The following is a 14,600-nucleotide window of genomic DNA, read 5'->3' as shown; positions in this document are numbered from 1 at the left end:
CTGTGTATGGTGAGCTGTTCACCCTGAGCTGTGTACAGTGAGGTGTTCACCGTGGGATGTGTTCACCGTGGGATGTGTTCACCCTGGGATGTGTACAGTGAGCTGTTCACCGTGGGATGTGTTCACCGTGGGCAGCTCATTGTCTGATCATGATGGTGATGTTCCTGATGATGCTGATGATGATGCTGAGGATGATGTTGAGGATGATGCTGCTGCTGCTGCTGCTGCTGATGATGCTGCTGCTGCTGCTGATGATGCTGCTGATGATGATGCTGCTGATGATACTGATGATGATACTGATGATGATGCTGATGATGATGCTTTCATTGCAGATCCCGATGATGATGATCCGGTAGATGTAAACGTGGACAGTGTGAGTTGAACTCTGACCCACAAACTACAGTGTTCACTATGCAGCTGTGTTCACCAGGTAGCTGTGTTCACTATGTAGCTGTGTTCACTATGTAGCTGTGTTCACCGTGTAGCTGTGTTCACAGTGTAGCTGTGTTCACTGTGTTCACTATGTAGCTGTGTTCACTAAGCAGCTGTGTTCACCAGGTAGCTGTGTTCACCATGTAGCTGTTTTCACTATGTAGCTGTGTTCACTATGTAGCTGTGTTCACCAGGTAGCTGTGTTCACTATGTAGCTGTGTTTACCATGTAGCTGTGTTCACCAGGTAGCTGTGTTGACTATGTAGCTGTGTTCACTATGTAGCTGTGTTCACCATGTAGCTATGTTCACCATGTAGCTGTGTTCACTATGTAGCTGTGTTCACTAGCTGTGTTCACTGTGTAGCTGTGTTCAATATGTAGCTGTGTTCACTAGCTGTGTTCAATATGTAGCTGTGTTCACTATGTAGCTGTGTTCACTAGCTGTGTTCACTATGTAGCTGTGTTCACTATGTAGCTGTGTTCACCATGTAGATATGTTCACCATGTAGCTGTGTTCACTATGTAGCTGCGTTCACTAGCTGTGTTCACTATGTAGCTATGTTCACCATGTAGCTGTGTTCACTAGCTGTGTTCACTGTGTAGCTGTGTTCACTGTGTAGCTGTGTGTCACTAGCTGTGTTCACTATGTAGCTGTGTTCACCGTGTAGCTGTGTCACTATGTAGCTGTGTTCACCATGTAGCTGTGTTCACCTTGTAGCTGTGTTCACCATGTAGCTGTGTTTACTATGTAGCTGTGTTCACCATGTAGCTGTGTTCACTATGTAGCTGTGTTCACTGTATAACTGTGTTCACTATGTAGCTGTGTTCACTATGTAGCTGTGTTCACTAGCTGTGTTCACTATGTAACTGTGTTCACTGTGTTCACCATGTAGCTGTGTTCACTAGCTGTTTTCACTGTGTAGCTGTGTTCAATATGTAGCTGTGTTCACTAGCTGTGTTCACTGTGTAGCTGTGTTCACTATGTAGCTGTGTTCACCATGTAGCTGTGTTCACTGTGTTCACCATGTAGCTGTGTTCACTAGCTGTGTTCACTGTGTAGCTGTGTTCAATATGTAGCTGTGTTCACTAGCTGTGTTCAATATGTAGCTGTGTTCACTATGTAGCTGTGTTCACTAGCTGTGTTCACTATGTAGCTGTGTTCACTATGTAGCTGTGTTCACCATGTAGATATGTTCACTATGTAGCTGTGTTCACTAGCTGTGTTCACTATGTAGCTGTGTTCACTATGTAGCTGTGTTCACTATGTAGCTGTGTTCACCGTGTAGCTGTGTTCACTATGTTGCTGTGTTCACTATGTAGCTGTGTTTACTATGTAGCTGTGTTCACTAGCTGTGTTCACGATGTAGCTGTGTTCACTATTTAGCTGTGTTCACTATGTAGCTGTGTTCACTGTGTTCACTATGTAGCTGTGTTCACTATGTAGCTGTGTTCACTAGCTGTGTTCACCATGTAGCTGTGTTCACTGTGTTCACTATGTAGCTGTGTTCACTATGTAGCTGTGTTCACTATGTAGCTGTGTTCACTAGCTATGTTCACTATGTAGCTGTGTTCACTATGAAGCTGTGTTCACCGTGTAGCTGTGTTCACCATGTAGCTGTGTTCACTATGTAGCTGTGTTCACTGTATAACTGTGTTCACTATGTAGCTGTGTTCACTATGTAGCTGTGTTCACTGTGTTCACCATGTAGCTGTGTTCACTAGCTGTGTTCACTATGTAGCTGTGTTCACTGTGTTCACCATTTAGCTGTGTTCACTAGCTGTGTTCACCATGTAGCTGTGTTCACTAGCTGTGTTCACTAGCTGTGTTCACTATGTAGCTGTGTTCACTGTGTTCACCATGTAGCTGTGTTCACTAGCTGTGTTCACTGTGTAGCTGTGTTCACTGTGTAGCTGTGTTCACTAGCTGTGTTCACTATGTAGCTGTGTTCACTATGTAGCTATGTTCACTAGCTGTGTTCACTATGTAGCTGTGTTCACTTTGTAGCTGTGTTCACTGTGTAGCTGTGTTCACTAGCTGTGTTCACTATGTAGCTGTGTTCACTATGTAGCTGTGTTCACCATGTAGCTGTGTTCACTATGTAGCTGTGTCCACTAGCTGTGTTCACTATGTAGCTGGGTTCACCATGTAGCTGTGTTCACTAGCTGTGTTCACCATGTAGCTGTGTTCACTAGCTGTATTCACTATGTAGCTGTGTTCACTATGTAGCTGTGTTCACTATGTAGCTGTGTTCTACGTGTAGCTGTGTTCACTAGCTGTGTTCACCATGTAGCTGTGTTCACCATGTAGCTGTGTTCACTATGTAGCTGTGTTCACTGTGTTCACCATGTAGCTGTGTTCTCTATGTAGCTGTGTTCACTAGCTGTGTTCACTATGTAGCTGTGTTCACCATGTAGCTGTGTTCACTAGCTGTGTTCACCATGTAGCTGTGTTCACTATGTAGCTGTGTTCACTATGTAGCTGTGTTCACTGTGTAGCTGTGATCACTATCTGTGTTCACTATGTAGCTGTGTTCACTATGTAGCTGTGATCACTAGCTATGTTCACCATGTAGCTGTGATCACTATGTAGCTGTGTTGTACGTGTAGCTGTGTTCACTAGCTGTGTTAACTATGTAGCTATGTTCACTGTGTAGCTGTGTTCACTATTTAGCTGTGTTCACTATGTAGCTGTGTTCACTAGCTGTGTTCACCTGTGTAGCTGTGTTCACTATGTAGCTGTGTTCACTAGCTGTGTTCACTACGTAGCTGTGTTCACTATGTAGCTGTGTTCACCATGTAGCTGTGTTCACTATGTAGCTGTGTTCACTATGTAGCTGTGTTCACCATGTAGCTGTGTTCACTATGTAGCTATGTTCACTATGTAGCTATGTTCACTATGTAGCTGTGTTCACCATGTAGCTGTGTTCACTATGTAGCTGTGTTCACTAGCTGTGTTCACTATGTAGCTGTGTTCACCATGTAGCTGTGTTCACTAGCTGTGTTCACTAGCTGTGTTCACTAGCTGTGTTCACTGTGTTCACCATTTAGCTGTGTTCACTAGCTGTGTTCACTATGTAGCTGTGTTCACTAGCTGTGTTCACCATGTAGCTGTGTTCACTAGCTGTGTTCACTATGTAGCTGTGTTCACTGTGTTCACCATGTAGCTGTGTTCACTAGCTGTGTTCACTGTGTAGCTGTGTTCACTGTGTAGCTGTGTTCACTAGCTGTGTTCACTATGTAGCTGTGTTCACTATGTAGCTATGTTCACTAGCTGTGTTCACTATGTAGCTGTGTTCACTGTGTAGCTGTGTTCACTGTGTAGCTGTGTTCACTAGCTGTGTTCACTATGTAGCTGTGTTCACTATGTAGCTGTGTTCACTAGCTGTGTTCACTATGTAGCTGTGTTCACTGTGTTCACCATGTAGCTGTGTTCACTAGCTGTGTTCACTGGCTGTGTTCACTATGTAACTGTGTTCACTGTGTTCACCATGTAGCTGTGTTCACTATGTAGCTGTGTTCACTCTGTTCACTATGTAGCTGTGGTCACTGTGTAGCTGTGTTCACTAGCTGTGTTCACTATGTAACTGTGTTCACTGTGTTCACTATGTAGCTGTGTTCACTATGTAGCTGTGTTCACTGTGTTCACTATGTAGCTGTGTTCACTATGTAGCTGTGTTCACTATGTAGCTGTGTTCACCATGTAGCTGTGTTCACTATGTAGCTGTGTCCACTAGCTGTGTTCACTATGTAGCTGGGTTCACCATGTAGCTGTGTTCACTAGCTGTGTTCACCATGTAGCTGTGTTCACTAGCTGTGTTCACTATGTAGCTGTGTTCACTATGTAGCTGTGTTCACTATGTAGCTGTGTTCTACGTGTAGCTGTGTTCACTAGCTGTGTTCACCATGTAGCTGTGTTCACTATGTAGCTGTGTTCACTGTGTTCACCATGTAGCTGTGTTCACTATGTAGCTGTGTTCACTAGCTGTGTTCACTATGTAGCTGTGTTCACTATGTAGCTGTGTTCACTGTGTAGCTGTGATCACTATCTGTGTTCACTATGTAGCTGTGTTCACTATGTAGCTGTGATCACTAGCTATGTTCACCATGTAGCTGTGATCACTATGTAGCTGTGTTGTACGTGTAGCTGTGTTCACTAGCTGTGTTAACTATGTAGCTATGTTCACTGTGTAGCTGTGTTCACTATATAGCTGTGTTCACTATGTAGCTGTGTTCACTAGCTGTGTTCACCTGTGTAGCTGTGTTCACTATGTAGCTGTGTTCACTAGCTGTGTTCACTACGTAGCTGTGTTCACCATGTAGCTGTGTTCACTATGTAGCTGTGTTCACTATGTAGCTGTGTGCACTATGTAGCTATGTTCACTATTTAGCTGTGTTCAGCATGTAGCTGTGTTCACTATGTAGCTGTGTTCACCATGTAGCTGTGTTCACTATGTAGCTGTGTTCTACGTGTAGCTGTGTTCACTAGCTGTGTTCACCATGTAGCTGTGTTCACTATGTAGCTGTGTTCACTGTGTTCACCATGTAGCTGTGTTCACTATGTAGCTGTGTTCACTAGCTGTGTTCACCATGTAGCTGTGTTCACTATGTAGCTGTGTTCACTATGTAGCTGTGTTCACTGTGTAGCTGTGATCACTATCTGTGTTCACTATGTAGCTGTGTTCACTATGTAGCTGTGATCACTAGCTATGTTCACCATGTAGCTGTGATCACTATGTAGCTGTGTTGTACGTGTAGCTGTGTTCACTAGCTGTGTTAACTATGTAGCTATGTTCACTGTGTAGCTGTGTTCACTATATAGCTGTGTTCACTATGTAGGTGTGTTCACTAGCTGTGTTCACCTGTGTAGCTGTGTTCACTATGTAGCTGTGTTCACTAGCTGTGTTCACTACGTAGCTGTGTTCACTATGTAGCTCTGTTCACCATGTAGCTGTGTTCACTATGTAGCTGTGTTCACTATGTAGCTGTGTTCACTATGTAGCTATGTTCACTATTTAGCTGTGTTCAGCATGTAGCTGTGTTCACTATGTAGCTGTGTTCACCATGTAGCTGTGTTCACTGTGTTCACCATGTAGCTGAGTTCACGATCAAGCTGTGTTCACCATGTAGCTGTGTTCACTATGTAGCTGTGTTCACCATGTAGCTGTGTTCACTATGTAGCTATGTTCACTATGTAGCTATGTTCACTATGTAGCTGTGTTCACCATGTAGCTGTGTTCACTATGTAGCTGTGTTCACCATGTAGCTGTGTTCACTAGCTGTGTTCACTATGTAGCTGTGTTCACTAGCTTTGTTCACTGTGTAGCTGTGTTCACTAGCTGTGTTCACTGTGTAGCTGTGTTCACGAGCTGTGTTCACTATGTAGCTGTGTTCACTATGTAGCTCTGTTCTACGTGTAGCTGTGTTCACTAGCTGTGTTCACTAGCTGTGTTCACTAGCTGTGTTCACTAGCTGTGTTCACCATGTAGCTGTGTTCACTAGCTGTGTTCTACGTGTAGCTGTGATCACTATGTAGCTCTGTTCTACGTGTAGCTGTGTTCACTAGCTGTGTTCACTAGCTGTGTTCACTAGCTGTGTTCACTAGCTGTGTTCACTAGCTGTGCTCACTAGCTGTGTTCACGATCCAGCTGTGTTCGCCGCGACCTCGTGGTCCTGCCCTCCTCGTCACGTGACTTGTCGCGTCACGGCCACGTGACCGCCACGTGGGTGTGCCCAGGAGGAGGTGAACCACGTGCTTGGTGACATCGAGGCGTTCGTGGGGCGACTGCAGATGGCAGCTGATGCGCTCCAGCAGCTCGCCAAGAAGCGCAAAAGGCGTCTCCTGTCGCGCAAGAGGGCTGGAGGTGAGCCTGTGGTGAGTGTGTGTGGTGAGTGTTTGTGTGGTGAGTGTGGTGAGTCTGTGTGTGTGGTGAGTGTGTGTGTGTGGTGAGTGTGTGTGTGTGGTGAGTGTGTGTGGTGAGTGTTTGTGGTGAGTGTGGTGAGTGTGTGTGTGGTGAGTCTGTGTGGTGAGTGTGTGTGGTGAGTGTGTTTGTGGTGAGTGTGGTGAGTGTGGTGAGTGTGTGTGTGGTGAGTGTTTGTGGGAGTGTGTGGTGAGTGTGTGTGTGGTGAGTGTGTGTGGTGAGTGTGTGTGGTGAGTGTGTGTGTGTGGTGAGTGTGTGTGTGGTGAGTGTTTATGGTGAGTGTTTGTGGTGAGTGTGTGTGGTGAGTGTGTGTGGTGAGTCTGTGTGGTGAGTGTTTGTGGTGAGTGTGTGGTGAGTGTGTGTGTGGTGAGTGTGTGTGGTGAGTGTGTGTGGTGAGTGTGTGTGTGTGGTGAGTGTGTGTGGTGAGTGTGTGTGGTGAGTGTGTGTGTGTGGTGAGTGTTTATGGTGAGTGTTTGTGGTGAGTGAGTCTGTGGGTCTCTGTGTGTGTGGTGAGTCTGTGTGGTGAGTGTGTGTGTGGTGAGTGTGTGTGGTGAGTCTGTGTGTGTGGTGAGTGTGTGGTGAGTGTGGTGAGTCTGTGTGTGTGGTGAGTGTGTGTGGTGAGTGTGTGTGGTGAGTGTGTGTGTGTGGTGAGTGTGTGTGGTGAGTGTGTGTGTGTGGTGAGTCTGTGTGGTGAGTGTGTGTGGTGAGTGTGTGTGGTGAGTGTTTGTGGTGAGTGTGTGGTGAGTGTTTGTGGTGAGTGTGTGTGGTGAGTGTGGTGAGTGTGTGTGTGGTGAGTCTGTGTGTGTGGTGAGTGTGTGTGGTGAGTGTGTGGTGAGTGTTTGTGGTGAGTGTGTGTGGTGAGTGTGTGTGGTGAGTGTGTGTGTGTGGTGAGTGTGTGTGTGTGGTGAGTGTGTGTGGTGAGTGTGTGTGGTGAGTGTGTGTGTGTGTGGTGAGTGTGTGTGGTGAGTGTTTGTGGTGAGTGTGTGGTGAGTGTGTGTGGTGAGTGTGTGTGGTGAGTGTGTGTGTGTGGTGAGTGTGTGTGGTGAGTGTTTGTGGTGAGTGTGTGTGGTGAGTTTGTGTGTGTGGTGAGTGTGTGTGTGTGGTGAGTGTTTGTGGTGAGTCTGTGTGGTGAGTGTGTGTGGTGAGTCTGTGTGGTGAGTGTGTGTGGTGAGTCTGTGTGTGTGGTGAGTGTGTGTGGTGAGTGTGTGTGGTGAGTGTGTGTGTGGTGAGTGTGTGGTGAGTGTGGTGAGTCTGTGTGTGGTGAGTGTTTGTGGTGAGTGTGTGTGGTGAGTGTGGTGAGTGTTTGTGGTGAGTGTTTGTGGTGAGTGTTTGTGTGGTGAGTGTGTGGTGAGTCTGTGTGGTGAGTGTGTGTGTGGTGAGTGTGTGTGTGGTGAGTGTGTGTGGTGAGTGTGTGTGGTGAGTGTGTGTGTGGTGAGTGTGTGTGTGGTGAGTGTGTGTGTGGTTAGTCTGTGTGTGGTTAGTCTGTGTGTGTGGTGAGTGTGTGTGGTGAGTCTGTGTGGTGAGTGTGTGTGTGGTGAGTGTGTGTGGTGAGCCTGTGGTGAGTGTGTGTGTGTGGTGAGTGTGTGTGTGGTGAGTGTGTGTGGTGAGTGTGTGTGTGGTGAGTGTGTGTGGTGAGTGTGTGTGGTGAGTGTGTGTGTGGTGAGTGTGTGTGTGGTGAGTGTGTGTGTGGTGAGTGTGTGTGTGGTGAGTCTGTGTGGTGAGTGTTTGTGGTGAGTGTTTGTGGTGAGTGTGTGTGTGGTGAGTGTGTGTGGTGAGTGTGTGTGGTGAGTCTGTGTGGTGAGTGTTTGTGGTGAGTGAGTCTGTGGGTCTCTGTGTGTGTGGTGAGTCTGTGTGTGTGGTGAGTCTGTGTGTGGTGAGTCTGTGTGGTGAGTGTTTGTGGTGAGTGAGTCTGTGGGTCTCTGTGTGTGTGGTGAGTCTGTGTGTGTGGTGAGTCTGTGTGTGGTGAGTCTGTGTGTGTGGTGAGTCTGTGTGTGGTGAGTCTGTGTGGTGAGTGTTTGTGTGGTGAGTGTTTGTGGTGAGTGTTTGTGGTGAGTCTGTGTGGTGAGTGTGTGTGGTGAGTGTGTGTGGTGAGTCTGTGTGTGTCTGTGTGTGTTGAGTGTGTGTGTGGTGAGTGTTTGTGGTGAGTGTGTGTGGTGAGTGTGTGTGGTGAATCTGTGTGTGTGTGGTGAGTGTGTGTGGTGAGTGTTTGTGGTGAGTGTGTGTGTGGTGAGTCTGTGTGGTGAGTCTGTGTGGTGAGTGTTTGTGGTGAGTGTGTGTGGTGAGTGTGTGTGTGGTGAGTGTGTGGTGAGTGTTTGTGGTGAGTCTGTGTGGTGAGTGTTTGTGGTGAGTCTGTGTGGTGAGTCTGTGTGTGTGGTGAGTCTGTGTGTGGTGAGTCTGTGTGGTGAGTGTGTGTGTGGTGAGTCTGTGTGGTGAGTGTGTGTGGTGAGTGTGTGTGTGTGGTGAGTGTTTGTGGTGAGTCTGTGTGGTGAGCGTGTGGTGAGTCTGTGTGGTGAGTGTGTGTGTGGTGAGTCTGTGTGGTGAGTCTGTGTGTGTGGTGAGTGTGTGTGTGGTGAGTGTGTGTGGTGAGTGTGTGTGTGGTGAGTGTGTGTGGTGAGTGTGTGTGGTGAGTGTGTGTGTGGTGAGTGTTTGTGTGGTGAGTCTGTGTGTGTGGTGAGTCTGTGTGTGGTGAGTCTGTGTGGTGAGTGTGTGTGGTGAGTCTGTGTGGTGAGTGTGTGGTGAGTGTGTGGTGAGTGTGGTGAGTGTTTGTGGTGAGTGTGTGTGTGGTGAGTGTTTGTGGTCAGTCTGTGTGTGGTGAGTGTGTGTGGTGAGTGTGTGTGGTGAGTCTGTGTGGTGAGTGTTTGTGGTGAGTGTGTGTGGTGAGTCTGTGTGGTGAGTGTTTGTGGTGAGTGTTTGTGGTGAGTCTGTGTGTGGTGAGTGTGTGTGTGTGGTGAGTCTGTGTGGTGAGTGTTTGTGTGGTGAGTGTTTGTGGTGAGTGTGTGTGGTGAGTCTTTGTGGTGAGTGTGTGTGGTGAGTGTTTGTGGTGAGTCTGTGTGGTGAGTGTTTGTGGTGAGTGAGTCTGTGGGTCTCTGTGTGTGTGGTGAGTCTGTGTGTGTGGTGAGTGTGTGTGTGTGGTGAGTGTGTGTGTGGTGAGTGTGTGTGGTGAGTGTGTGTGTTGAGTCTGTGTGGTGAGTGTTTGTGGTGAGTCTGTGTGTGGTGAGTGTTTGTGGTGAGTCTGTGTGTGTGGTGAGTCTGTGTGTGGTGAGTGTTTGTGGTGAGTGTTTGTGTGGTGAGTGTGTGTGGTGAGTCTGTGTGGTGAGTGTGTGTGGTGAGTGTTTGTGGTGAGTCTGTGTGTGTGGTGAGTCTGTGTGGTGAGTGTTTGTGGTGAGTCTGTGTGGTGAGTCTTTGTGTGTGGTGAGTCTGTGTGTGGTGAGTGTTTGTGGTGAGTCTGTGTGTGGTGAGTCTGTGTGTGGTGAGTCTGTGTGGTGAGTCTGTGTGGTGAGTGTTTGTGGTGAGTGTGTGTGTGGTGAGTCTGTGTGGTGAGTGTGTGTGGTGAGTGTGTGGGGTGAGTGTGTGTGGTGAGTGTGTGTGTGTGGTGAGTGTGTGGTGAGTGTGTGTGTGGTGAGTGTGTGTGGTGAGTGTGTGTGTGGTGAGTGTTTGTGGTGAGTGTTTGTGGTGAGTGTGTGTGGTGAGTGTGTGTGTGGTGAGTGTGTGTGTGGTGAGTGTGTGTGGTGAGTCTGTGTGTGTGGTGAGTGTGTGTGTGTGTGTGGTGAGTGTGTGTGTAGTGAGTCTGTGTGGTGTGTGTGTGGTGAGTGTGTGTGGTGAGTGTGTGGTGAGTCTGTGTGTGGTGAGTCTGTGTGGTGAGTGTGTGTGTGTGGTGTGTGTGTGTGGTGAGTGTGTGTGGTGAGTGTGTGTGTGGTGAGTGTGTGTGGTGAGTGTGTGTGTGGTGAGTGTGTGTGTGTGGTGAGTGTGTGTGTAGTGAGTCTGTGTGGTGAGTTTGTGTGGTGAGTCTGTGTGGTGAGTCTGTGTGGTGAGTCTGTGTGTGTGGTGAGTGTTTGTGGTGAGTGTGTGTGTGTGGTGTGTGTGTGTGTCTGTGTGTGTTGTGAGTCTGTGTGTGGTGAGTCTGTGTGTGTGGTGAGTCTGTGTGGTGAGTGTGTGTGGTGAGTCTGTGTGTGTGGTGAGTGTGTGTGGTGAGTGTGTGTGGTGAGCGTGTGTGTGTGGTGAGTGTGTGTGGTGAGTCTGTGTGGTGAGTGTGTGTGTGGTGAGTGTGTGTGGTGAGTCTGTGTGGTGAGTCTGTGTGTGTGGTGAGTGTGTGTGGTGAGTGTGTGTGGTGAGTGTGTGTGTGTGGTGAGTCTGTGTGTGTGGTGAGTCTGTGTGGTGAGTCTGTGTGGTGAGTGTTTGTGGTGAGTCTGTGTGTGTGGTGAGTGTGTGTGGTGAGTGTGTGGTGAGTCTGTGTGGTGAGTGTGTGTGGTGAGTCTGTGTGGTGAGTGTGTGTGGTGAGTCTGTGTGGTGAGTCTATGTGTGGTGAGTGTGTGTGGTGAGTCTGTGTGGTGAGTGTGTGTGGTGAGTCTGTGGGTCTCTGTGTGGTGAGTCTGTGTGTGGTGAGTGTGTGTGGTGAGTGTGTGTGTGTCTGTGTGTGTTGTGAGTCTGTGTGGTGAGTGTTTGTGGTGAGTGTTTGTGTGGTGAGTGTGTGTGTGGTGAGTCTGTGTGGTGAGTGTGTGTGGTGAGTCTGTGTGGTGAGTCTGTGTGTGTGGTGAGTCTGTGTGTGGTGAGTCTGTGTGGTGAGTGTGTGTGTGGTGAGTCTGTGTGGTGAGTGTGTGTGGTGAGTGTTTGTGGTGAGTCTGTGTGGTGAGCGTGTGGTGAGTCTGTATGGTGAGTGTGTGTGTGGTGAGTCTGTGTGGTGAGTCTGTGTGTGTGGTGAGTGTGTGTGTGGTGAGTGTGTGTGGTGAGTGTGTGTGTGGTGAGTGTGTGTGGTGAGTGTGTGTGTGTGGTGAGTCTGTGTGTGTGGTGAGTCTGTGTGGTGAGTCTGTGTGGTGAGTGTGTGTGGTGAGTGTGTGTGGTGAGTGTTTGTGTGTGGTGAGTCTGTGTGGTGAGTGTGTGTGGTGAGTGTGTATGTGGTGAGTGTTTGTGTGTGGTGAGTCTGTGTGGTGAGTGTGTGTGTGGTGAGTGTTTGTGGTGAGTGTTTGTGTGGTGAGTGTTTGTGGTGAGTGTGTGTTGTGAGTCTGTGTGGTGAGTCTGTGTGTGTGTGGTGAGTGTGTGTGGTGAGTGTGTGTGGTGAGTGTGTGTGTGGTGAGTCTGTGTGTGTGGTGAGTGTTTGTGGTGAGTGTGTGTGGTGAGTGTGTGTGTGGTGAGTCTGTGTGTGTGGTGAGTCTGTGTGGTGAGTGTGTGTGGTGAGTCTGTGTGTGGTGAGTCTGTGTGGTGAGTGTGTGTGGTGAGTGTTTGTGGTGAGTCTGTGTGGTGAGTCTGTGTGTGGTGAGTCTGTGTGTGGTGAGTCTGTGTGGTGAGTGTGTGTGGTGAGTGTTTGTGGTGAGTCTGTGTGGTGAGTCTGTGTGTGGTGAGTCTGTGTGGTGAGTCTGTGTGGTGAGTGTGTGTGTGGTGAGTGTGTGTGTGGTGAGTCTGTGTGGTGAGTGTGTGTGTGGTGAGTGTGTGTGTGTGGTGAGTGTTTGTGGTGAGTGTGTGTGGTGAGTCTGTGTGGTGAGTCTGTGTGGTGAGTGTGTGTGTGGTGAGTCTGTGTGTGTGGTGAGTGTTTGTGGTGAGTGTGTGTGGTGAGTCTGTGTGGTGAGTGTGTGTGGTGAGTCTGTGTGTGGTGAGTCTGTGTGGTGAGTGTGTGTGGTGAGTGTTTGTGGTGAGTCTGTGTGGTGAGTCTGTGTGTGGTGAGTCTGTGTGGTGAGTCTGTGTGGTGAGTGTGTGTGTGGTGAGTCTGTGTGTGGTGAGTCTGTGTGTGGTGAGTCTGTGTGGTGAGTGTGTGTGGTGAGTGTTTGTGTGGTGAGTCTGTGTGGTGAGTCTGTGTGTGGTGAGTGTGTGTGTGGTGAGTGTTTGTGGTGAGTGTGTGTGGTGAGTGTGTGTGGTGAGTCTGTGTGGTGAGTGTCTGTGTGGTGAGTCTGTGTGTGGTGAGTGTGTGTGTGGTGAGTCTGTGTGGTGAGTGTCTGTGTGGTGAGTCTGTGTGTGGTGAGTGTGTGTGTCTGTGTGTGTGGTGAGTGTGTGTGGTGAGTCTGTGTGGTGAGTCTGTGTGGTGAGTGTGTGTGTGTGGTGAGTGTGTGTGGTGAGTTTGTGTGTGTGGTGAGTGTGTGTGGTGAGTCTGTGTGTGGTGAGTGTGTGTGGTGAGTCTGTGTGTGGTGAGTGTGTGTGTGGTGAGTGTGTGTGGTGAGTGTTTGTGGTGAGTGTGTGTGGTGAGTGTTTGTGGTGAGTCTGTGTGTGTGGTGAGTGTGTGTGGTGAGTGTGTGTGTGGTGAGTCTGTGTGGTGAGTGTGTGTGGTGAGTGTGTGTGGTGAGTGTTTGTGTGGTGAGTGTTTGTGTGGTGAGTGTTTGTGTGGTGAGTGTGTGTGGTGAGTGTGTGTGTGGTGAGTCTGTGTGGTGAGTGTTTGTGGTGAGTGTTTGTGGTGAGTCTGTGTGGTGAGTCTGTGTGTGGTGAGTGTGTGTGGTGAGTCTGTGTGGTGAGTCTGTGTGTGTGGTGAGTGTGTGTGTGGTGAGTCTGTGTGTGGTGAGTGTGTGTGGTGAGTGTTTGTGGTGAGTCTGTGTAGTGAGTCTGTGTGTGGTGAGTGTTTGTGGTGAGTCTGTGTGGTGAGTCTGTGTGTGTGGTGAGTCTGTGTGGTCAGTCTGTGTGTGTGGTGAGTGTTTGTGGTGAGTCTGTGTGGTGAGTGTTTGTGGTGAGTGTGTGTGTGGTGAGTCTGTGTGTCTGTGTGTGTGGTGAGTGTGTGTGGTGAGTCTGTGTGTGTGGTGAGTCTGTGTGGTGAGTGTTTGTGGTGAGTCTGTGTGGAGAGTCTGTGTGTGTTGTGAGTCTGTGTGGTGAGTGTTTGTGGTGAGTCTGTGTGGTGAGTCTGTGTGGTGAGTCTGTGTGGTGAGTCTGTGTGTGTGGTGAGTCTGTGTGGTGAGTGTGTGTGTGTGGTGAGTGTGTGTGGTGAGTCTGTGTGGTGAGTGTGTGTGGTGAGTCTGTGTGGTGAGTGTGTGTCTGTGTGTGTGTGTGTGGCGAGTCTGTGTGGTGAGTCTGTGTGGTGAGTCTGTGTGTGTGGTGAGTCTGTGTGGTGAGTGTTTGTGGTGAGTCTGTGTGGTGAGTCTGTGTGGTGAGTGTGTGTGGTGAGTCTGTGTGGTGAGTCTGTGTGTGTGGTGAGTCTGTGTGGTGAGTCTGTGTGGTGAGTGTTTGTGGTGAGTGTGTGTGGTGAATCTGTGTGGTGAGTCTGTGTGGTGAGTCTGTGTGGTGAGTGTGTGTGGTGAGTCTGTGTGGTGAGTCTGTGTGTGTGGTGAGTCTGTGTGGTGAGTGTGTGCTGTGAGTGTTTGTGGTGAGTGTGTGTGGTGAATCTGTGTGGTGAGTCTGTGTGGTGAGTCTGTGTGGTGAGTCTGTGTGGTGAGTCTGTGTGGTGAGTCTGTGTGTTTTGAGTCTGTGTGGTGAGTGTGTGTGGTGAGTGTTTGTGGTGAGTCTGTGTGGTGACTATGTCTGTGGTGAGTCTGTGGGTCTCTGTGTGGTGAGTGTTTGTGGTGAGTGTTTGTGGTGAGTGTTTGTGGTGAGTCTGTGTGTGGTGAGTGTTTGTGGTGAGTGTTTGTGGTGAGTCTGTGTGGTGAGTCTGTAGGTCTCTGTGTGGTGAGTCTGTGGGTCTCTGTGTGGTGAGTCTGTGGGTCTCTGTGTGGTGAGTCTGTGGGTCTGTGTGTGATGAGTCTGTGGGTCTCTGTGGTGGTGAGTGTGTGGGTCTCTGTGTGGTGAGTCTGTGGGTCTCTGTGTGGTGAGTCTGTGGGTCTTTGTGTGGTGAGTCTGTGGGTCTCTGTGTGGTGAGTCTGTGGGTCTGTGTGTGATGAGTCTGTGGGTCTTTGTGTGGTGAGTGTGTGGGTCTCTGTGTGGTGAGTCTGTGGGTCTCTGTGTGTGATGAGTCTGTGGGTCTCTGTGGTGGTGAGTGTGTGGGTCTCTGTGTGGTGAGTCTGTGGGTCTCTGTGTGGTGAGTCTGTGGGTCTTTGTGTGGTGAGTCTGTGGGTCTCTGCGTGGTGAGTCTGTGGGTCTCTGTGTGGTGAGTCTGTGGGTCTCTTTGTCGTGAGTCTGTGGGTGTCT

General features: G+C 49.1%; 1 protein-coding gene across 1 annotated transcript in view; it reads left to right on the top strand.

The window, feature by feature from the left end:
* The window catches only part of LOC142907651 (epidermal growth factor receptor kinase substrate 8-like), a 47,945-nt gene that overhangs the window by 21,909 nt on the left and 11,436 nt on the right, over window positions 1-14,600 (top strand). The window contains exons 9-10 of the mRNA XM_076057229.1: window positions 333-373; window positions 6,167-6,293. Coding sequence (XP_075913344.1) covers window positions 333-373; window positions 6,167-6,293 — 168 coding nt within the window. The remainder of the gene's footprint in view (window positions 1-332; window positions 374-6,166; window positions 6,294-14,600) is intronic.

The sequence above is a fragment of the Petromyzon marinus genome, chromosome 80 (assembly GCF_048934315.1).
Source record: "Petromyzon marinus isolate PM22_M1 ecotype Great Lakes invasive population chromosome 80, UKy_Petmar_22M1.pri1.0, whole genome shotgun sequence".
Classification (NCBI taxonomy): Eukaryota; Metazoa; Chordata; class Hyperoartia; order Petromyzontiformes; family Petromyzontidae; genus Petromyzon; species Petromyzon marinus.
Note: the sequence above shows the minus strand (reverse complement) of the source record. Positions and strands in the feature narration are given on the sequence as shown.